The sequence below is a fragment of the Struthio camelus genome, chromosome 13 (genome assembly GCF_040807025.1).
Source record: "Struthio camelus isolate bStrCam1 chromosome 13, bStrCam1.hap1, whole genome shotgun sequence".
Taxonomy (NCBI): Eukaryota; Metazoa; Chordata; class Aves; order Struthioniformes; family Struthionidae; genus Struthio; species Struthio camelus.
Window position 1 is genome coordinate 15,114,495 of NC_090954.1, and position 24,774 is coordinate 15,139,268.

Sequence of the window (24,774 nt, forward strand, 5' to 3'; positions counted from 1 at the left end):
CAGAGGGGCTGGCGTCCCACAGCCCTCGCCGCTGCGCTAGCATGGGGGGGTGCAGCTGGGGGCGAAGGGACCCGAGCTCAGGCGGAGCCACGGCAGGGGCTGGGCAGGGGCCCCAGAGCCCCGTGCCCTGTAGCATCGTGCCCCAGAGCAGGAGCTCCCCCGGGGCCGTGCGGGGCCAGCGGGGAGGGCAGCGCCACAGCCAAAGCCTCCAGCAAAGCCCCTTCGGAGCAGAGCCCGCTCTGTTCAAACGTGTGTGTCCTACCCCCTCTATCCCCCCCGAACCATGTGTGTGTGTATGTGACTGTGTGGGAGAGCCACCAGGTCTTGAAGCCAATTTCTTCTGAGTCTCCCCCTCCCTCCCCCCTCCAAAACGCACGTTACCTGCGTTTAATTGCGATTGCAAAGCATCCCTGGCTACATCCCCAGGCTACGACCCTGCCCGTATGGGTGTGTAGGGTCTACGGGCACACGCACGCACTGCTGCATCCTCTACGTTTCCAAGTCAGCCTTCATTCATATTTATGCCGTGATTAAATATTTGATCAAAGGTTGAATGCTAACGCGGATCGGTTGTATTTTTAATGCACGGCCCCCAAAATAGACTGTTTTGTAAACTGCGAGTGTGAAAAGATTCCCAGCGCAGCCTGCCGCCCCCAGCCGTACAGCCTCCCCCCAGACAACAATAATGCTGCAGATTGTAGAAGGATTTGAGCCTGCAGCCAGAAAGGGATTAGGGCGAGAGCACTGGAAGTTAAATTGTGCTGCATATAAAAAATGGGCGGATTGGTCTCTAGATGAGAGCTTGGTACCACCTTCCTTTCTAAAATAAAATCTCTCTGGCATGAAGTCACAGCCTATTTCACATCCGGTTTACCCTGGGACGTATTACTACTGTCTTGGTAAAGAGAAAGCTTTTGTTGTGTAGCTGCGGTCGGAATATTGGGAAGAGAAATTTGGGTGCTAAAGGCGGAGGAGCGGAGCGGCGGCGGCGATGGCCGAGGCGGAGTGAGCGGCGGTGCCGGAGCCGCGGCGCGGCGCAGCCTCCGCGCGGGCGGGCGGGCGGGCGCGCAGCCCGGCACAGCCGGCAGCGGCGCCGCCGACCCGCGCCCCGGGGGCTCCGGTAAGGGCGGCTGCTCGCACCCGCACCCGCACACACACACCCGCACACACACACACCCGCACCCCTCCGGGCGCTCCCGGCTGCGGGCACCGCGTCCAGGCGCGCAGGCGGCTCCTTCTTTCCCCTCTCTCCGCAGGTACCGCCGGGTCGGTGGGATTTCTTTCTCTCTTTCTTTCTTTCTTTTTTTTTTTTTTTTTGCTACCCCTCCAGCTTGAAAATCCGCAGCGATCGATGGGCTTTTATTTTATTTATTTATTTATTTATTTATTTTTCACGTGGACTGATTTCAACCGGTCCCTTCGAAAGGGCTTTTGGTGGGGTGGGTGGGTTTTTTTTTGTTGTTTATTTACTTATATATATATATATATATATATATATAATTTTGAGGGAGGCGGTGGGAGTGGTGGCTTTCTCAGGGTGAGGGGGGAAACACAAAGTTGAAATGCCGGGAGGAAAACAAGTCTCGATTTGTGCCTCAGAGCAGGGCAGATCTCTCACCGGGGGTCTAAAAAATGCATCAAAATGCTTTTTTTTTTTTTTTTCTCCTTCCAGTGGGCGCTGCTAAAATTCTCCCAGGCGCGTGGCTCTCTCTCCCATTTTGAATGGGAAAACTACCGCGGCTTGCCGGGCGGTGCGGGCTGGGGGAGGCCGGGGGCTTGCTGCTGTCTGAGGCTCCGTGAAAGTCTTTGTTTCGGTTTGCTTTTTCCAGCTGCAAGAAACTTTGCTCCTCCAGGATTTATAGTGCCTAGAGGGGTTTCTTTAAGCGGGGGGTGGTGGTGGGGAGGGGGCGGGCGCGGAGCTCAACAGATCAAGGTAGTTCAGAATAGGGCACTTCCCGCTGCTCGCCCCGAGGATGCTCTCGCGAAGGCAGAAGTGGGGCAGGGGCGGGAGAAGGCGACTCCGGGAGCCCCAGACGCTGCCGCTGCCTCGCAGGCTGCCGGGCGCTGGGCAGCTCCGGATGCCGCCTGCTCCCTGCCCGTCCCTGCCCTCGCTCCCCCGCCGCCCTCGGCTCCTGCCCGGCCGCTTACCCTAGCTCAGCCCCACTCAGCACTATCTGCCCATCGTTTTGCTATCAACGCCTTAATAATTATATCTCATGGCTTACATGCCGCTTTGCAATGATATTTTCTTGATTTAAATCGTCCCTGAGAGTGTGCAGTGATTTGGGGTAGAGTAGTTTAAAGGTACAACAATGGGGAAACGGACAGTGCTTCATTTCCTCAGGCGTTTCAAAGCACTCCAGTTCTTTGGAACTGGGGGAAAATACAGGCTTCGGATTTTGTTTCTCATATTTAATTTAATTAAGGGTAAAAATCAACTGGATTCCAGCACACATATGGATATGTAAAGGGACCAGCAGCATCACCTGGGCAATCAGTTGAATCAGGAACACTGATTCCACAAATATCAGCTAAACTTTTATTTTATGGTTTATTGGAAAGGAAAAAAAAAACCTGCTGGGTTCTGTTACTTTTTACTCAAAGGTAAACTGAGAGTAACTCAATGAAGTCTGGAGAGAGGACAAGAGATGTTTGGAGAGAAGGAAGAAGCTGCTAATGCAAAAACATTTTCTAGCAGCAATCAGCGACTGGTAGAGATTTAGGAGATGGTGTGCAGGTTATCAGCACATGGTTTGATTACAAATTGTGCCCTTTACCCTGACAAAAAAAAAATACTTGTGCGCATACTTAGTGGCAGATCACAGAATCAGGATCTGGTCATTATACTCTTTCTTAGACACTAATGTTTCTGGGAAGAAGAGAACAGTAACGTCTGTAAAAGAAAGTTGCTCCTGTCGTGTCGAGGAGCAGCACGGCTGTGAAGGGAGCCCAGCTCCAGGCAGTCGGCCCACCACTGGCCGAGACCTCCAAAGGGCTTGCGAGGACTCAGGCAGGTTCAGGGCAAACAAAAAGCAAATTGCAGTTAGTTATTGGGAAATGCCATGGACCCTGCCTCGCCACATTTTGCAACACAGGAGGAAAAAGAGTAGGAATTTTCACCAAGTTTGGGGACAGCAGCCTTAACCCATAATTGTCTTTGTTAAAGTTTGAAAATGATGCAAACAAGAATACACCCTTACCACAAAACAAATCCCCCTCAAAGCCTGTATGTCCAAAAGCGGAGGGTAAACAGGCGAACAGACAAGGCCATGCTCCCTTAGTCTGAGTGACACGAGCTACAGTGTTGTGAGGTCATTGCCTGACATCCAATTTTGCAGCAACTTTGCCTAAATTAGGCTGCTTTTTTCTCCAGTACCTATTTTAATGTAAGGAACACTGATGATTATTTTCCTTCTAGTTTCCGAGCCCACCATGAAGAGACTCGTGGTGCTTTGCGACTGCCTCTGGGCCTGGAGCCTCCTCCTGAATGCATTGACTGAAAGAAGGTGGGGGAGATATTTTTTAATGCACCAGTATATTCTGGGAACCTTTAATTTAATACGGCAGCATAAGACAGAAATATTGCATAGGCTGCACTACTACTGAGTGTATTGGGGAAAGTTAATCCCTGTTCAAATCCCAGCTAAATCTAAATAAGAGAAGATTGAACGAAAACTACTGTTTGTTTGCATAACATTTTTTTTCAGTATTGTAAAGAAAATAAAACAAAAGCTATCTGAAGCAAATTAAAACTAAGCTACCTTTTAAACGCCTATGCAATCCTTTCGCCTCTTATATGATGACTGTTCAGTTCTTTTGATATTTCAAATGGGATGCAAGTTTCTTGAGAGGAAAAAAAGTGTAATTAAGAGGGACTTATCTATCTGTTTATTGATTTATTTATTTAAGTGCTATTTACTATCCTTATTTTCCCTGAAAGCAGAGGCAATACTTTAACTTTTCAGTTGGGTCAGGATTGGGTCCAAACTTAGTACCTGCTCTTGTAAATCCAAACTAGCCCTTCCAAGGGGCTGCTAGGCTGAAAAGTCGTGCACGCAAAGCCCATAAAAGTTCATGTGTTTGAAAGACCATCTTGCACTGAATCCCTACCGAATATATGTTGAACTTATGCTTTCAGATGAGTATTAGTGTTAGGATCAATTTGTAATCATGTAGCATCTCATCTAATAACTAGCAGGTGAACTAAACAGTATAAGATAAATTGGAATATACCTGAAGTAAAGTACTCCGCAATTCCAAATTTAGTAAAAGGGTTAGTGAAAGCTCACAGATGCATTTCCATACCTTAAAGATATTAAGGTCCTGTCAATAACGCTACCTAATGACGACAAAGTGCTAGAAGAGGTTTTGGACTGTCAACAGTGATCCCTAAAGGATATATTTTGTACCTTGGTATCAATAGTGTCTTCTCATGCATAGGCAGCTCCAGGTACACTTATCTCCTGGCTTCCTTACAGAATTTAAATAGAGTGGAGGGTACAAGGGGCCACCTGCACAACTGCTCCCTCTAAAAAAGATAAGAGTAATAGCAGCTGATTCGGGTAGCTTGATTGACATATTCAATAAACCTGCCATTTTAAAGAATACTTTTATTTTGATAATATATTGAGAAAGGTAAGAGTTTGAAGTACTCATTAGCTACTTCATCTGGTCTACCTAAAGAATTTTGTGAAGACTTGTTTAGTTATATACAAATACACATACACATATATATATGTATATATAAAATGTATGCATGTACATTTTTAATGTGCAAATTAAAATGCCTTGGACTAGTGTTTAAAAATTATATGGTGTGTCACTATTATAATGACCTGTAGATGGAGTTAGTGCACAGTGTTTTATTATACAGTGGTTTTAATATGAAACCACAATCACATACAGTAACTTTGACATTTTCCTCAAAATGTACACACCTTACATGAAATATAGCTGGCTTTGAAGCCATTTTGCCATAGTAACTTCTTGTGCCTTTACTTCTGGAGCGCTGTTGATTCTTCATTACAAAAAACGATTGATGAATTAGATAAAATGACTACAGTGTTTCCATTAAATTCTTCTTGTCATAAAAAGACAAACATTCGGGCTACTTTAATGAGTGTTTTGATTGGAAAATCACAGTCTGTATGGAGTCAGAGTATACTTTATTTATACATAAACGTTCAGATTCTTCCTGTTGTGACCGTATGTCAGTTGAGAGCAGCCACATTCACCTCTGAAAAAATGGTAAGAAGAACAGGTAAAAGCGCGGAGGGATGCGACGCCCGGGCTGCAATCAGGGTATCGGACTGCGGCCCTTCGGTGCACGCTGCCTCTAGTCCTTGCTCGTACGCCTCTCCTGCAAACACGCTCATGTGTTGGTCCCTCGCATCACTAAAGTGTTTTTTAATATCCTTCTGCCACTTTAACCCTGGTGACCTTTCACTGTCCTTGAGATATGCATGCACAGCAGCTTGTTTACTGCCAATAAGTGTTAATATAGGATTTAATCTGGAGAAGAGTCCTTAACTGCCATCCTACCTAGGACATATAGGAAAAGATCTTTTAAGAGATACTGCAATACTGCATGCTGGAGGCAGCAAGATAACTTGTTATTTGGTAACATGTTGGAAACGTAAAAGAAAAAATATGAAAATATTAACATCCATAACTTAAAATATAACTGTTGGTGTATAAAAACAAGTATAAATCAAACTATTTTTAATAAGTCAAAGTATACGATATGGATAGAAAAAATTCAGATCATTTTGTTTAGAAACTGTTAGAGATACTGTCCTCTTCGTTAGAAACCATAACTTATATGCATTAAAAAACCCTGAAAACTGTTCTCCAAGCAAACCTCAGCCTATCGAAATAAAACAAAAGTTAATAAAACTCTGTGAGTGTCAGTTCTGAAATGTGTTTAAATTTGTAGCATTAATTATCCAGATCTGTACTGCAAAATAACCTGGAAGCATTTCTTTCCTGCAATACAAAAAAAAAAAAAAAAGTCCTTTAACCAGAGTGCCTTTCCTCCTCCGTTCTCTGTTTTACGCATGTGGGATGCACACAGCATGTTGAACTGATGTGGCTTGTGGAAAAAAACTGTAGGTATTTTAATAGAACCGGGTCACTTCACATATCCCCGTATTCCCCCTAGGACAGCCTTTGCTGGGCAGAGCAGGCGCGCCGGGGTGCGCCGGGGCCCCGCTGTCGCCAACCAGCCTGCCAGTGGGAAAATCCCGCTGGGGACTCGTCCGGATCCGAAACAAAGGGTCGGACCCTGCACTGCTTATCCAGTTCAGCCGTGACATGTGTGGCAAAGTGCTGTTTTGGAAAGCAGTGGTTTTTGGGTTCAGTCACGATGACTACACGTGTTTGTAATGGAAGTTTTCCCAGTAATGAATGAAAAAAAGATAATGGGTTGGCTTTAAGGCAACTGTAATGTATGATTAAGGGAATTATCTGTGACAGGGTATTCGGTAAAGGATTCAGATTTAAGAAAAAGGCTGATTCTGATCTCCTTTACAGCAGTCAGACACTACTATGCCCAAGAACCAAATCTTGGCAACCTTTGGCTGAGTTAGTACTATCACAGTAGGGATCTGTAAGTGAAGCTTTACAGTGATGAAAGATTTCCATGTCAACAGATGGTTTTATTGCATATTCGTACGGAAAAGTTGGAGGCGTTCCTCCAAATCTAATCACTAACAGAAAATGGGAAATAAAATGAAGCAAAATTATATATTGGTCTGTGTAAGTATACTGTTGCATGGTTTTCTTCTGTACTCAAAAGGAAGACACCTCTGTATTTTTTGTTTTCTCTTTGTTTTAGCATATGTTTTCAATACTTAAATGTCAGTGTTTCAAATTGTGTTCTTCTTTGTATGCAAACCCTTTATAACTATTATAAATTAAATACATTATCTTTTGCTGATAAATGAGCCTTTTACTGAGAAATACGTATTAGAATTTTGTAACCTTTACTGAATAGTGAGATAAACATTAAGGAACTGAAGTTCTGTTTGCTCACCATTTGTAAAGTGCAATGGTTTCCTAAGCTTTTACTAAAAATACATAATTTAAAAAAATGTTTAAGTGAAAGGACGCTATAAAGTGCTACAGTCTGGTTTTGTGGAAGAGATTTTGTGACCATAAATCAGTGTAAGCAAGATTAAACAGATTTTGGAATTAATGTTTGGTAAGGTTATTGGCTGATTACTGTTTTATAATGTGAACTGTTCTATATTTCAGCTATGGACAAACCTCACTGCAAGATGAAATTAAAGACAACACCACAGTATTTACCAGAATATTGGATCGTCTGCTGGATGGCTACGATAACCGCTTGAGACCAGGACTGGGAGGTGTGTTATGTTATCATTCCCTAGGTTACGAGTTAGAGAAAAAAATTAGCTTAAATATTGTTATTTTTCCATGCTATACTTGCTTTCATTTAGTTTATAGATACATGAAATAATGTTGATACACCATATCCAGTTTTTCAGACATGCCATGCCTTTCTCTATGTCTCATATACTCACTTTACACACACACGTCCCAAAAAGAAGAGTCAACGTTCATAATTCAAGAAAAATGCTTCATGCCCACTAAAATTTTGAATCTATCGAGAATAAAATATAATAAAAAAATGAGCTGTGACCTGACAAATGACAAAAGTTTATGAATCAGACATAAATGACACATCTAAACAAGCAAAAATCCCACTGACTATTTTCATAAGAGGATTTGGTTCTAAAAGTGAAAACATCAATCAACCTTAGTCACATAAAAGTCTCTGAGAAGCCTATAGGATTTTTTTCTACTGAGGTATGTCAGGGTTTGTTTCCATAATATTTTGTCTTCGCAGCTTGGTAAAAATGTCTTTCTCCTTCTGCTCAAGGTGCTGAATAAAAAAGTGTAGAAAATACGTAGCGGCGGTTTCTTTGTACAAAGGCTGCTACAAAGCCCAATGCCAAGAGTCCAGGTGACTCGGGTCTGTCCTGCAGGGACACGGCCCCACGTCAGCTCCTGTGCCGCTGCTGTGCACAAAGGTGGAGGTTCGCGATGTACAACCACCAATTGTTCCTTTAGCACACTGACAGCTTGGCTTTGCTTCTTCTTTCCCATGTCACCTATTTTTGGTCTTTTTGACTCTCCAGGTAAAACAAAACAAAGCAAAACTCTTCCCCCTCCATGTATAGTTCAACCAGTTTTTATATAACAGCTCTCAGGAGCATTGTATTATATGGAGAACAGTGTGTTACATTAAGAGGTCTTATATCATCTCCTGGGGATGAAAAGAAGTACAATAAAAAGTAAGCTTAGTTATTCTGTGTTTTGAGGCCACCATCTTGCAACAATTCTTGAGTCGTGAGCCAGCTTCTTCCATGGTTTACCTTCACTGACTTTAATGAATGGCTGCAGATAAAATCCTATTTATAAAGTGTTCTTTAAGAAACACATTTAAGACTTGGTTGGTCTGTAAATTTTTTGGTGGAATTTCAAAATAATTTGCAACAAAGTAAGAATCACTTTTTGGTTTCATCTACCAGTATTTTTTGCCTGCTTTCTTGTAAAGCCTTGGATTAGCCTACAAATAAATGCTCCTTCATCTTTGATTAATACAGCTGTAGAATTCAGTCAGCTACTACATCTGAGTAGATAAACATAGCACAGATGGCAATAAATAAATGAAACTCTGTAAACTGTGTAAAGTCTGGTATGTGTCTACAAGAAAAATCCAAGCACATTATGATTTCTTGTATGAGTTTTGTAGCTATTATGATTTGTTTTACAGTTACTAGAAGAGCAAACAAAAGGAGATGCAGGAAAAGGCATTTCTCTCTTATTCTCTGCGTAGCTATTTAAAAGCTCCTAAGCACTTCACATTAAGTGTGAGAGAGAGCTTTTGGCGGAAGCTTGTGTGTGTGTCTTTATAGACGCATTTTCTGAAGCCAGACTTCTAGGGCATAACAGAAGAGTAGGTCTGCAAACCTCTTGAACGGATCACCCAACCCAGTTAAAATTTACTCCTGATACCGAGATTGCATAATGTAACTGCTTCGATAAGGGGAAATGACTCTTTTCACAAACTTAATAGCTACTTGCATTGCTAGCAGTTTAAAGCAAAAACAAGCGCTGCAGGGGAGTATAGGAGGGGGAAGACAAGACTGGAGTAGTTTTACTAACCAAAGGTTAGAGAAGATAAAATCGGCTTTGCACATGCTTCCTTCCTTTCTTGAATTGAGCGTTGCATGTTCCTCCCTGGCGCCAATGATCTGGAATATCACAATTTCCTTATCACTCAGTACAGTATAGTTTCATGGTGTCAGTTTAGCAGAGTAAATTTAGTTTACCTATTATATTTCTGAGCTCAGAATACTAGAATTAAACATACCAGAACTTCCAAAAAAATTCCACATCTGATTTATGGGCAGCAAATTCATGTTTAAAATCTAGTACAGAAGAATGTGTTATACTCTTTTGACTACTGGATAATGTGTTATTTAAAAGATATAAACTGTAGATTTTAAAAACTAAAGACAGACATCTGGGCCAGTGTTTTCAAATCTGATGCCATTTTATAATAAAGGTTTTGCTTGGGAACTCTTCTTTACAATGCTTTCTTGTTGAGATATCTAAATATAACCTAATAACCTCAACATGAGGCAATTTTGACATATTTGATTTAGACACTTTGTGTAATGGGGAAATATATTCTGAAATGGTCTGTACCTAGAAGTAACCGCTGGTATGTCTAAATCAATATATGCCATGTAGCATGGGTTTTAGCGATGGAAGTTCAATAACCTTCAGTTGTTCTGTTCGCTTGGGCTGCGAGCTTTAAATGTGTTTGCAAGAATGATGGTTTCGTTTTGCTCCCAACAAAGCCAGTGATGGTTTCTTATTAAATATCTCAATTAGAACAGGATTTTTATGCGCTCTAAAGAGAAAGTTAGGAAAGCTAGCAAAGCTACCAGTATAACAGTGTTTTATGATATAGAGAATTAGGACTAAAACTGATTCATTCCATATAACCTATGATGCAGCTATGAGAGAAATTATGCAAAATCTGTTGATAAATTTTACACTGTGTCAAGCACAATATAAATCTGTGTACCATTGACTACATTATAACACTCTATTCTAATTTTCCAAAGTTGTCTGTCATCTTCATTCAGTGCTTTCTGAGAAACAATAGATGATGTAAAACAATACATGATACCATTCTTTTCTCCTACAGAAAGAGGTACATTGTAGAAAACTCTCTACTTTCCCCTGTAAAACCTCTCCTTATACCCTGCAGCTTTCCAAATATATACATGTACAAAACCCAAAATTCTGTACATGCACAGAAACAAAAAACAGAATGAATTTCTCTCTCTCTCAGCCGTGGAAGAAAAGGTAGTCAGTCAGTTTATTTGTTTCGCCTTCCTTATGTGTGTGTGTATGTACAGAAAATTCGGTAACAAAAAGGCATGGTACAAAAAAATAACGCGATAAAAGTGTAAAAGAGGTGTGATCTTCAATAAATTTTCTCGCTTCTAGGAGCAATTTCCTCCCTCTCGAGATAAACCCCACGGTATTTCTCTATGCTGAGTTTGCAGACTTCCTATTAGTGGGGTGAACAGTTTCATGTACGGGTGGAGGAGATCTCCATGGCAGATGAGGCACCATGAAGCCAGCTCTCTCTCTTGGCGAGCTCTCATCGTAAAGATACATTGTCAGACCTATACTATATATTCATTGGCAAGCCGGGTTAAAAGGGGGAGCATTCAGCTAATGAAAAATTTAGAGGTGCAGAATTTTGACCCACACTTTCAGCATGGGTGGAATCAGTGCTAGGTTGATATTAAGTCCTCCCTCTTATTTTTTCAGATGTTCTTTTGAGGTATCACTTCAAAAGGAGACTGGGAAAGCATATATGCTCCATCAGGTGTGGAAATGAAAATTATTATTGCTCAAATAACCCAGTAAGGCCATACGTGAAATGAACTGAGCAACTCTGAGAGTTCTGCCATTAAACAAAGACGGAATTATTTTTTTGTTAGAAAGAATATAAAAAAGTGGAGTAGGTGACCCAGGGAGAAAAATAACAGTTATTGAATATGCTTATTATTTTTTTAAAAATGGCATTGTGGTAAAAATGTACCTTTTTATTTTGAAGAAACAAACAGCAATATGTTGTGGATTGACACATTTGCACCTGTTATCGATAATTATTGATATAAATTATGTTATTTAGATGTTTGCCTCCTTCATATGTGGGCACAGTCACTTAGTCAGCCATCGCTAGGAAATAAGCATCTGTTGTACCCATCCATAAACACGGACAAATAACTACATTTACAGTTATTTGTGCCTGGAAAATAGAACTTTCAAAACGAATGTAAAAACATTCTGAATCACTCCAGAGGATACCTATTAACTCTATGAGAGGATAATCATTTACAAAAAGCAAGGAGGAGGAATTACATAGAGTAACACGTTGAAGCTGAAAAAGAGGAAATCATGTTAGACATTAAGAGAAAAAAATAAACAGTGAAATCATTAAGGTAACAGCATAATTTTCTGTGGGAGCTGTCTGGATCTTAGAACTAGGGATGATCAAAAATAGACCAAATAATAAAGATGCTGTGCTCTTTTCAAATACATGATCCTGAACAAAATAAAGGATCAGATAGCAGTGGAGAAGAGTCAAACACAAAGGAAAAGTGAAGTCAGTCTTTGGTGACCTCTCATAGTAGGTTACTGTCTCTACGGTGGGAGTTTAAAAGCACTCAAAAGCAACAAGAAACAATGGAAAAAATAAGTTTCTTGGGTAAATGAATATGCCATTGACTTTTGTTCTGGGCTATCTTCATGTGGCGAGTGGAGGTGAGTCCCAAACGCTGTGCTGGCTGGCTTGGTACCTCGTGTTGTGGTTTGTTAAGGTGAAATCAGCTGTAGTGCCAGATTTTAGGATCGTCACTTTTGTACTGGCACAAATGTGCTCTCTGAAATGAAAGGATATCAAGTGGTTTGTGACCTTTTAGCTTAGAATAATTGTAAATGTGGTTTATCCCTTTGAGAGGTGCTTTTAGTGGAAAGACAGAAGACTGTTAATACAGAACAGCTGAGAAGAGGAAGAAGCGTGAGTTTCATTAGGAAGATCAGAGCAAATCTTCCTAAATGAAATAGCTTTTCATTGTTGAGTCAAATACACATTAGATCATCCCAAACAGATTATCAACATTACTTCAGTATTGAACAGAGTTATGCTTGTTTTGTGCTGTAAGTGAAAGCTATTTGTTGATCTCTCCTGTGTGATGTATATCAAAATTGAGTGTGACTATCCTTAAATGGAATACGGGTCTATCGCAAGCAATTCATTACTTCCACAGAGTGCTTGTATTTAAAGTGATGGAGAGTAAGCCTGACAGTATTATGTTAATTACATTTTCAAATTCATTTTTATGAGAACATTATCTATAAATATATGATAAGGTCATCGAGCTCCCAAAGGAAATTTTGGGATTTGAACTGAGATCTGAACTTAAAGTTTAGGGAAAATATGGTTTTGGTCTATACGTGTATTATAAATTAAATTAAGCCTAAATGACTCAAGTGAAAAGAGAATCCTATACTGGACCCTCTCTCATAATCCTGTAAAGGAATAAGGACCAGATTCTATACTTAGTTCTATAAGAATATGAGGGGCTGATTTTGGTCTTTTTTGCCAGGCTGTAGGGACCACATTGACATAAAAGCAACTGCAGAAAGCCACTGGAGACCTAGGAGAGTGGCTTCAATACCGCAGTGGCGTAAGGAGGCTGTGGCAGCTCGGCGCTGGTAGTCGCTGCAGGGAGAGCTGCCCGACCCGGCGCAGCCCTCGGAGCCAGCCCGTCACAGCAGCTACGCAGGCTGCGGCTGCATAAGTGTAGGAAAGAGCATCATTCTCCCTTTCTATTCTCCCCTACTTCTGCAAAAGAAGCAGCACAAAATTGGTCCGAGCGTTTGCTGTGGTTTTTTGATCATGATACTTCACAGGACTCAGCCAGCGCAATTAGTCTACCTGAGGTTTTTTTTAGTAGTTACGGCGTACAGTATATAGGCATCTAATCTTTTCATTCAAAACCATGAGAAAGCCTTTTTCCATTCTAATAATTATAGCACACACTTACAGAAGACATAGAGCAGGCACAGTTACATTACCAAAAAAGATGGAATTAGTTTAAACCATCAAAATGAGTAATTGAAATAAGTTTCATGCTCAAATACAAACAGGTCAGAAAGGGAAATAAATGTACAAGGTATAGTTTCCTATAGATAAATAAGCTTATTTTCTGCTGTTTAAATAAATCTGTGGGTTGTTTTTTTTTGTTGTTCTCAATTTGTAATTTAATCACTATTCCAGAAACAATGAGCCCCCTGGGAGTTTCAATCGAAGTGTTTATTGTTTTTACTTATTAACTTTGAGAGTTTACATTAGCTTAACATCATTAGCAAAACATAGTAGTTGTAAACAGTAAAATTACAGTAATTCATGTTGACTGATGCTTTCATGTATATATGTGGACGAAAACCATTTTCCACTGGTGTAAATTGCTTTACTGCCTGAGGCTCTGTTCTAGGTGTTGAATACGAAGAGAAACCTTTTTGAGTTTTTCTCTGATATCTAGCACTTAAGCATAAAAAGCAAATAAGGTACTTCACATATTTCTGCGATTTCACTGATCAGTAATGATGTGGACCCCAAATGTTATGGTTGCTTTACAGTTTATCTCCTTAAACGTAATGTAAAACTAGTAAGTCACTAGTAATTTACTTTTTAAAAGTTGGAATCCTTACAGGTTTTTTCAGATATCCCTATATTACCTATTCTTGATTCAGGGGACAGATGTTATCATCAAGAGACAGGGTTAACATGCCTTTGCAACTAATTGATTTATCCTCAGCTGTTAGAGCAGCTCCTGGCCATAGTTTGTTTGGTTCAGTGGCTTAAGAATTTTCTCCAGTTCTTAGGGATATTGCAAAGGTCTTGAATATAGTCAGGATCTGAGGTTCCTGAAAAAAAAAAACCAATTTGAGCGGTTCAAGCACAGTTTAAACCCTCCCATGGCAATCAAGTTTCAAACTGAAAATGGTTAACCTTGATTCTAAATATACATCCCCACTGTATGAGTAAACCCATGTCCTGTGCAGGAGTGACTCACAACTTTTGGAGCTCTTACAAAGCATGGTTGAATCATCTGATTAGTAAAACAGTAAACAAAAATTTCAAAACTTCCACACGGCTTTGGAGAGGCTAATCTTTTTTTTTTGGTGTGCTCATACACTTTTTTTTTTTTACTGTATTCAGAAATGAGGTATATATCAAGGATAAAAGAGATCATTTGAAAGGCACTGGTCATTTGCCCATTCCCTGGGAAATCTTCCAACTTACTGCGGAAGCCTTTAGTTTCCATTTTGTTTCCTCTAAGTGTTTTCCTTAAGCCTTAACCTCTCTATTATGACCATGAGTCTCCTAAAACTCTAGAAAGATTTTTAGGATTCACAATACCACATCATGATATGCTTCCGATTCAAAGAGTGTAATCTGTGTTTATGTAAGGCAAATCAGTTCGCTCTATTATCTTAAACAGAGCCACTACATTTTGCCTCAGCTGGGACTCTGAGTTTATACCATTAAAGGATAAATACATTGCTTCTGTATTGCTTCCAATATCTGCTGTCTTGGGACTATCTCCTAATGATGCTGGTGGGAATGCCTCAATGGAAAGGAGATGGAGAGTAAAAATGAAAGAGCTTCAAAAGAGACATTTGAGTCTCAATTTTCAATATGCAGAATTCTAATAGGTTTCATGATACTAGTTTCTCACTCTTCTCAAGAAAAGATGACTCAGTAGCTGGAATTTAAAGAATCTCTTCTGCAATGTTTTAGTGGACCTTGTGAAATCTCCATCTTCTTTTGCTGCCAGCTGCTTCATCTGAGATCACAGCCCTCACCTCTTGAACTTTTGTAAGAGTGGTGGGCTGAAAGAGAGAGCTCTTCTTCCAAGTCAATACGGTTTTGGATGACCACATGCTTCTTCCTGTAATAGGAGGTTAAATTCTCACTGTGAACTTTTAAGACTAAGTCCAGAGCCAATTAGATGTCAAGGGAGCACTTAAATTTCGTTAAGCAAATTAAAAAGCTTGTAAATGATGATAAGGTCACACATTCGTTTCACTGGATACCCCATGAGGACATTTCACCTATCCAGTGTTCTTGTCAGCAATCACCGTAGTCTGCACTCCTCTCAGGCATGGATATGAAAGACCTCAAATACAAAAGACACTATCAGGCAACTCAGCTACTTTGCAGTATTTTGCTTTCTGTGACTAGGAATAATACATTGGAAATTTCATCCTTTGACCTTTTAAAATGAATGCTGGATATTACTTTTGCTACCACCTAAATTTTGCACTAACTTGCTAACAGTATACAAGTGTCTTTGAGTGCATTACAAGAATGATAGAGTCAGATCTAATATTACACACTGATTACCGCTGTCTCACAAAAAGAGACATTTTATTGCAGACATATATATTAGACATTTGTATTAAACTACTTACATTTGTACACATTTGTAAGTTGCAGACTTTTTTTCAAGTGAAATAGTGAAAAACTTATGTGTACACCTTAGAACATTCATGCTCATTATAACTTTCAGGTCATATATACAAATGTATATCGCTATTAGTTGCTTAACCATGATTCCTGATTTTCACATCTCTTTTGTCAGAACTTTAGTTTATCTTTATTGTCAAATGGAACAGATCATATTTCAACAGTCAGAAATCTTCTGAACTTGAAGAGTGTTCTGTTAAATTAGTTTTTCCATTTACTTACTGTATGATATTTAAATAACATTATATAGATACTATAGACCCAAATATATTTCTTGGGCTTATGACAATTTTTGCCTGCTGCATGACTTTTGTTTACTGAATCATATTAGCCTATTTTGGGGGGCATTACTTCTAACATTCCAAATTTATCAATGTATTTATCTGAAAGCTATTTGAGGAATGCATCATTCCTTCTTCCACATCTGAAATTTCTATCAAAAAACCCATGCTAGTTTGTGTACTAGTATAGTAAATACTCAGACTTACATCACTGTAAATTCTGAAAGCTGATGGGGTTACCTGCACTCGACACTGCTTGGATTTATGCCTGCAGGTGGTGTTACTCCCTGTAGCTATATTTAAATCAACAGAGTTATGCTGATACGTGCCATCCTGGGTGAATATTTTGTGGTATGTATGGCCTAAAAAATACTAACGTGTTCAGAAGTGGCTGGTAATGTGTGTGCGGAGGGGCCGGAGAGGAAGGAGGGAGGTTAAGCTTGTGCATCTCCCGGAGGGTCTTTCACCCTGCAGTAGTTCTGCAGAAGGCAGACGCTTGGCTCTTTCTGGAAATCAGCACCGGTTCAGGAGTCAGGCTGAATGCTCATTTGCGACCACTAAAATCACAAGGTACTTGTGAAATAGCCAAGGGCATTGTGCCACTAAGCAAAAGTACAGCCTGGAAATCACTGAGAAGTCTAAGTTTAAGATATGGCTCATGCCTATAATCTATGTTCCGTAACGGTTATAGATTTCTGAATTATTATTTATGCTAATCTGTCATTGCGGCCTGCAAAACAAATCTTTTAGTTTAAAGGAAATCTAACATCAGTGAGAATATCAATTTTAAAAAATTACAAAATTACAAAATATAAAGTTTATGCAGATGTCAAAAAGACATAGTAGAGATGCTTAGTTGATATTTATTGGAAATAGTTTTATGTCCTTTTGTTTATTGCAGTTATAAGTAATGCAGCCATCTCTAACTCTTGCCAATAAAATATCTTTGTTGTTATACACCATAATGTATTCTCTCTCTCGCTCTTTCTTCTACATTCCTGTGTCTCGATACTAAATAGATACTAAATACATAACGTATAAGCCAAGGGTTAATTATCAGAGACTTTCATTCAGCTTGCCCAGAAACATCAAATACCCAGTATGACATTTAAGTATGTAAAATATTCAGCACTGTTTATAATGTCAAGCAAGAAGCTTCATTAGTCAAGGAGCAAAGAGATTTACACAACAGCAGAACTATGGCTTCTATACTTCGGCATCACAAGTCATGTCTCAAAAAGTTCTACGGAAACACTAATAAAAAAATGTTGCTGACAATATTGACTGTGAAATTACATCTAGAAGCAATAAATTATCACGACTGTATTGTAGACCAATTTTAGAATGGCTAATCAAAGCCAATAAATTTTCTATTTATTGAGAGAATTGGTAGTGGTTAGATCTAATGAAGACTGTTGATAGACACTCACTGTCCTAATTTCCTGCTTCATCAGAGCGTGTAACTGAAGTGAAGACTGACATCTTCGTCACCAGTTTTGGGCCTGTTTCAGACCATGATATGGTAAGTGATGGTCTACATTTCTACAGCATTCATTTTCTCTTGTCTTGTTAATTTGGAGGATGAGCGATCTCTGCAATAACTTATTTACTCCTTTTACGGCTGTTTTTTTAGACCCTTGATCCCAAAATGCTGTCAGCTTTTATGTGCAACCATTATTGTTAGCTTTGACTGCATTTAAGTGCCCTTAAATTAGCAGCCTCAGTGACTTTAATAATGTGTTTTAACAGAGCTTATATTTGCTACATAATATATTATGAATTGCATTAGGGTTTGGATCAGTACTCTTCAGCGAATGATTGCTCAGGTCCTAGCTGGCACATCACTGATCCAATTTGCTGAGAAAGATCATCATCTTAAAATGCAATTAACACTTATGCCTACAGTGTGACATCCATATGGTCTAACCTGTATTTTTATATTAAGAGCTACTGATCAATGGGAAGTGAGTTTCCTAGATCTTGGCTGCTGAAAGAGAAGAGAAGATTAATGAGAGAATTAGTGTCACTTCTTTGTGGCATGAATATGAAAATCAAATTGCTAGATAACTGCAGGGGATTCAGCAGTTCAGAAAACTGAATGAAGCTGTTGTGAGCCCTGTTCTAAAGAGATATTAAAAGTTGTGTAAAAATATGGATAAGGTACTTTAAATTTTCATATAAATGAGACTCTCACAAGTAGGTTGCTCTTGAGAGGGAAAGCCTGGTTACTAGTCCAGGATCTTCTGGATCCTGTGTTAGGACGAATGCTGAAAACCTCATTAATTTAAATGAAAAAAAAAAAAACGAAACAGTTAAATCTTGTAGCTAGCCACATTTAGCTAAAGACGTTCACCAAAGGAAAGAGGAAAGAAAAATAAGAGGACAAATTATCACAGAAAAGGAAACATTCCCTTTATCACTACAAAATTGTCAGTTTTTTAGTTTGAACTAACACTATGAACTAACTTGAGACAGGTCTTAATCAGCAGGTAATAAGTTTCTGACCACTCAACAAAATGTTCAGGGATGGAATAACAGGAAAGTAACTGTACAAGATAATTTATTTTCCGAGATGCACTTTGTGCATTTTCCTGATGGCCTGGATGATAACACTCATGTAATTACAACCACATTTATAATTGCAGCTGATGCCATGATATTTGAACCTGAAAGAATAGCTTGAGCAGCACAGATTATTTGACCAATCTTTCTGCTAAGAAGTCCTACCAATAAGGGTTATTTAGGGAAACAGCTAGACCAATGACTCGTCTTCTCAGCACACATATACAGTACTGTATTTAAGTAGTATACAACAGAGAAGAAGAATTCAAAAAACTTCATTCAATGACTTTTGCTTTCTATTCTATCTGTGATAATCTTGTGAAGTTACAAGGTCTATTTATTACTCTAAATTATATATTAAAACAGTAGAAAGTCCTTGGATTAAAGCTTGGTATAAACCAATGCCACTATTTTTGTTCTGGTGATTAGTTCAGCAAATCACTTCATCTTGCTTTCCCATTTCAGGATGCAAATAGGTAACCAGTCACCATGGTTCCAACTGAGAACTTTAAAAACAAGCAAAAAGGACTAAAATATCCTTTTTAAGTTAATAGGCTTTGAATTAAAACTCTAGCAGCTGCAGCTTGTAAAAGTGATCTGAGATTGTTCCATTCTTGGAGAGGCCTTGAAGAGACTTTCTTTTTGGGAGGTAGCTACCCATTTCCTGAAAATTAAGGTCCTTTAAAGTATTGAGCTGGACATCTGTTTGTGGGAGGTGAACAAAAAAAAATAATAGATATATAGGTAGATGAAAATATTCTTTAAACTGATATTTGTTTGAGTTGTTCTCTGCAAATTGCCTGGCTAAACTGTTGTTTGCTCTGTTGTGTCAGATTTAATATGAAACTCCAAAAATGAATGGCTAACTAACAAACAAATGGGCATAAATGATTTCCTACATGTAGACATAAGATTAAAGCAACCAATAGGCTAGCTGATGGGACTAGCCCACATTTGGACTTCTGTTTCTACTTATACTTGGCAGATTCAGGTAATATAAGTATTAAATAGAAGGTAAAGCTAATTTGACATTCCTGGGAAAACTGGTATCTGTGTGAGATTTGGGCTTTAGAGAAGGATAAAATATTGAAGCCAAAAATAATCTACTTCCAGAATTAGGAATAGGTGTATTTGCAAGAAAACAAATTGACCTCAGTATAGCTAGCTGAATTATTATAGCAGAAGCAAAAAAAAAAGATTCTCAAAAATAATTTTAAAACCCATACCACATTGTCTCCTGATTTTCACTTAGTTAATATTGGAGAAAGACATCATCAATCTCTTAATAAAGTGTGTGAACAAGAAACACAGAGACAGGTGTTCACATATTTTGAAAACTACGGCATTACAGATAGGTATTTAGTGTAGAACTCCTCTACTCACCTCCCATGAAAAGTAATCTCTGTGCAGCCTACTCGTGCTAACTCTTTTGTTGAAGGAAATATGTGTGAAATAAGAAAAACACAGAGAGAAAGATATAATGAAGAGCTTACCAGAATGTAAAGTCTGTTTGAACTTCAGTGTAAATTTAGAGCGCGAGGTCTTCTGTTCGTATACGTTCATTATAGACGCTGGCATTTGAAGGCCACCCCAAAATTGCTCCAGTGACCAGACTGACTGTCCATGCAGATTGGCTTGTGAGATTCGATCACAAGAAGGCCTCAAAAGCAACTGTATTGGCACATTAGGGAGCAGAATGGGTTCCTCTAGGAGCCTGGGACTGATGGCTGGAGCTGGGAATGAGTTATTCCAGCTGACGCCATATGTTATAAAACTGCAGCCGTAGCGAGACACCAGGCATACCTAGACCATCTGTTTGCAGGAATCCAATGAGGCAGTTATATAGATAGCAGGTTGATATATCAGGGAGTACATGGTGTTCCTACCCACTCTCAAGACACTCTTTAAGAGCAGCATAGACATAACCTGCTATTCTATACAGAGAAAGTCTTGGATCCTTCTTAAACCTGTGAATAAAGCAGGAGAAAAGCACTTTTTTCTAAAATAACAACATCTTTTTTTCAAAGAGTTTTGCGGGTTTTCAGGCATCATCTCAGATCGTGAATTGAACTAATCAACAGATAACTGACTATTCTCAGATGACTGTCCTTACTTATTTTTGTGAAGGCTTTGATTTACATTCTCTGGAATAAGAACGTTTTAAAGTTCACCTTTTTCATACAGACGGAATTATTTTTTTCTAGTGGACCTTCATTCCCTCTGTTTCTTTACTCTAAGCTCTTCAGGAAAGGATTTCTGTCTTCCTACCTTCCTGTCCAAGATCCAGTATACTACAGACCATGGTGTGTTCTACCTTGTGAATAAACCAGCTATCTTCAGGGAGAGATAAAATGTAAATAAATTACAAAATACAGCAAATGTTAAATGCTTTCCTTCCTGGATCTCACATTTAAGCAAATATGCTATAAATATGTTATACAATACAGTTTATTGCCAAGGTGCAGAGAGGAATCTTCTTTCTTTACCTGCACACTAAGGAATGAACCACCTCCTCTGTGGAGAGTTCAGTCTGAATCTCATCTGACTCATCTATTTGCACATAGATCAGAGTGACAGCAGATGGCTTGGAGAAAATATTACTCTTCCCTTACTCTGTATGGCACACTCCTGTAGAAAAAAAGCCCTAATTGGAATAAGAGTATCTGATGACCTGGTCTTAAAATCAGCTGTCTGTCAGGATTCATTTAAGCAGAATTATTGCTCACGTTAAAGTGTGTAGTGGAAACTAAGGACGTGAGAAAGCTCAGCCAAAATGAATTTATGCTTTATCATGCAGCAGCCTGGGATAGAGAAACACATAGTCCGTGCCAGGCATGACCTGTCAGCTACTTTTTAATTGATTTTTTTGTCTTCCGCTGTCAGATCCCTTATCCAATCTCTCAGACTCTTTGTTCTTTTCCAGCTTAAGAATCGTGGGTTAACATAAAGTGAAGAACCAAACTCCCTCCTCTCAACCTGTAACACCACCCACTCACCTCCTTTTTTGCAGTACCAAGATATGAAAAGGGAATAGCTAAAATTCATACTGAAGTGATGTCACCTTCTGGGCATGTTTTTTACCCTTCCCATGTGTTTAGAAGGAAATCTTCTGTGGAGCTAGTGAAATACAGTGGAAACCCAACATTTGAATGTCATTTGCTGCCCTTTAAATCTGCTTCTCTCTCTTCCACTCTGCTGCACACCTGGGTCAAGATTTCACACATGGTTCAATCAGAGGCCCCAATCCAGCAAAATCCTGAAGCGAGCAGTTGCCTATAAGCACGTAACTGCTGTCCCTGGAGCCAAACAGATCCAGTATCCAGTAGCTCATTGAGCAGGTGACTAAAGAAGTGGAAATGCTTAGATTTTAATATATGTCAAAATGATTCAGAGTATTGGGGTGTAAAGAAAAGACAAAAATAAGACCATCCCATGGAACTACAACATTTTAACGTCCACAAGAAATGTATTTAGGCGTTTCATGCCCTGAAACACAGTGACAGACAATCACCCTCCGTATTTGCTGAGAAATTCTTGAAGAATAAAGAGCTCACAACTACCTATGTTGCAATTTGTTAAAATGAAAATCACAACGTTATGGAAGTCTATTATGGTGAAATTTTGCACATTCATTCCAGAATGCTTCTCTTCGCTAACATATTCCCTTGGGGCAGCTCTTTTACTTCTAGCTTTGAATATGCCTGAGCCATTTTCCTTCAGCATTTGCCATCAGTCCTTTGGTAAGAGATCTCAGCAAAGCTTCAGTTTCTAAGGCAAAAGATTATCATTCAGGGCAATTTTGAACAGCTACTTTTGATACTCATCACAACATCATAACAATGACTGATGGAAAGGGCAGGTTAATCCTATACTTCACTTTTGTGTTGGGGTGGCATTTTTAACTTGGAAAATACTGCACCATACTATATCCACTGGAGTCATTTGTATTTTCACCTCAGTCCATTGGGGACCTAGTCAGTGTTTTATTCATAATGCCGCAAAATATTTTTCCTAATTTCAACCTCTTAGCTTCCGTTCCTGCTGCTTTGTAGTACATCAGATAATTCTTTCATTTCTTAGTGAGCGCCGGTTATTTTAATTCCCCTCATGTACACCGAATCAGCTTCCGTGTCTCTTCCTGCTTTGTTCCAGTCCTTGCGTAACCAAACTATAATTCTTGGTCCAAAACTGGCCTCGGCTTGCACTCTCTGTAGTCCAATGATTTGGCCCACTGAGCTGTTTTACTTCTCATAAATCAGACCCCATAATTTCAGCGATCTGTGAACTTTTCCCAGGTTGACTACATGTTTATGCTAATGAGACGCCTAGAACAAAAGGCGCTAGTAAGATCCTGTCTCACCAGGTTTGTTTTATACAAAAAGACATATTCTTCCTCATACTGAGCATAATGGCTTAATATCCAAAGCTTTAAATTACAGTTTTATGGAAGGGGAAGGGAAAGTGAGAAGAGGATGAATTATTTTGCTTCTATGATATTATATCGCAAATTCTTGTCTAACTTTTGATATACAATTCTCCCAAACTTTTATTCTGTTGAATACAGTAATGATATTGTAACTATTTAATAACCAGCTTCAGATATATTGGATGTGATATAGAGAATACATGTTCTGATAATTACTGATTTCATTAATAGTCTTGCTTTTAAGAGAACGGTAAGAATATACCTATCAAGTTCTTGTACTGCAATATATTACATCATGAGAGGTTCCCTGTTTTCTGACTTGATGTAGGAGTACACTATAGATGTATTTTTCCGCCAAAGCTGGAAAGATGAGCGATTAAAATTCAAAGGACCTATGACTGTTCTCCGGTTAAATAATTTAATGGCCAGCAAAATTTGGACACCTGATACCTTTTTCCACAACGGAAAGAAGTCAGTGGCTCATAACATGACGATGCCAAATAAACTACTACGAATTACAGAGGATGGGACATTGCTGTACACAATGAGGTGAGCCCTAAAATAAAATATGCTTCATTTAATTTGACAGTTTGTTAAAGCCTCATATTTTCCAAACAGGAAACAGGCAGGTTCCTTTTCGAGCATAATGTGATTCCTACTTAGCTATTATTTTCACAATAGGCCATAGGATGATGGAGAAATTGAGGAGTGTGCAGTGTTCTTTTTTACCCTCCTGCTGTGCCACCTTTTACACTTCCTAGATGTGTCTCGATGCTTGATTTTTAAAAGGTGCCTAGAGTTTTAGGCATCAGCCAACTTCCAGCAGACCTTAACTTGGAGATGCTTTCAACGATCCTAACTCTAGAGTATAATGAAACCAAAAAGCTTAATTTAATCTAGCCAACTCGACCAAAATGAGTCTTTAATCTTTGGATACTGTCGAAAGCAGAGTCTAAGAACTACCAGATGAGCACAGAATTCATTGCACATTTTTCATATTTGTTGTGTTTGTCAGGAATGCAGAGCATGAGAATCTAAAAATGGTCATTTCTTAGTCTTTTCATTGCAAGAAAAACAATACATTAAAGTATTTGAAAAGGTAGAGGAATGGATGATTTCTGTGATCACCAGTCTTATTGGAAATACATTATTTTCTTCATGGATAACTGAACTTGAGCTAACCAGTCATCAGCAGAGGAGTTAATTAAATTGGTTGAATTAATGATGATACATAGTGATGGAAACATTCTGGATTAAAAGACCTCAAATTTAAAATTAAAAACAAAATTGGCATGTTGTCTCCACAGAGCTACACTTGCCCCATTTATTTCTCCTGGGAATCAAACCAGGTTTAATGTAATTCGTTTGACTCAAAGTCAAGATGGATAGCTTAGTACATAGGTGAACACTGAGCTTTCTTTTAACAATTCTAACGTGTTTAAAAGCAGTACAAATATTTGGAGAAAACAAAGTCTTCAGGCTCTTGGAAGTCTGTCAAATATGTTCATTTTTTCCTGAAACATCTTTCAAGACTGCCTAGGCTAGGGCAGAATCTGCTGGGCTGGTAGCTATACAAGTCCAGGTAAATTTTTTGTCTTCCTAAATGCCTGGTTGTTAGAGATTTAATCCACAGGAACACTATCTTGCTGGCATATTGTTCAAATACGTCCTTTTTTTTTTTTTTTTTTTTTTGCCGTAACCATTTCTTTTTCCTCACCTTTGCAAGTACCTTGTGCCTGGTATTCAACTATTATTATCCGTTCCTTGCTGATATGTGATCTCTGATTGTTTCAGGAACTGTTTCTAGTTTATTTAATCTCTTTTATTGAGGAACCTGTTTGCACCCAAGC

At 39.0% G+C, this 24,774-nt stretch overlaps 1 protein-coding gene across 4 annotated transcripts in view; it reads left to right on the forward strand.

Annotated features, from left to right (window-relative positions):
- Positions 1-732: 732 nt before the first annotated feature.
- The window catches only part of GABRA1 (gamma-aminobutyric acid type A receptor subunit alpha1), a 44,424-nt gene continuing 20,382 nt past the window's right edge, over positions 733-24,774 (forward strand). Inside the window, exons 1-5 of one of the 4 annotated variants that reach the window (XM_068959739.1) lie at positions 733-899; positions 3,419-3,506; positions 7,255-7,367; positions 17,391-17,458; positions 23,253-23,473. In XM_068959739.1, the coding sequence (XP_068815840.1) occupies positions 842-899; positions 3,419-3,506; positions 7,255-7,367; positions 17,391-17,458; positions 23,253-23,473 (548 nt within the window). In that variant the 5' untranslated portion in view covers positions 733-841. The other 3 variants (XM_068959742.1, XM_068959741.1, XM_068959740.1) reach the window with 3 other exon arrangements.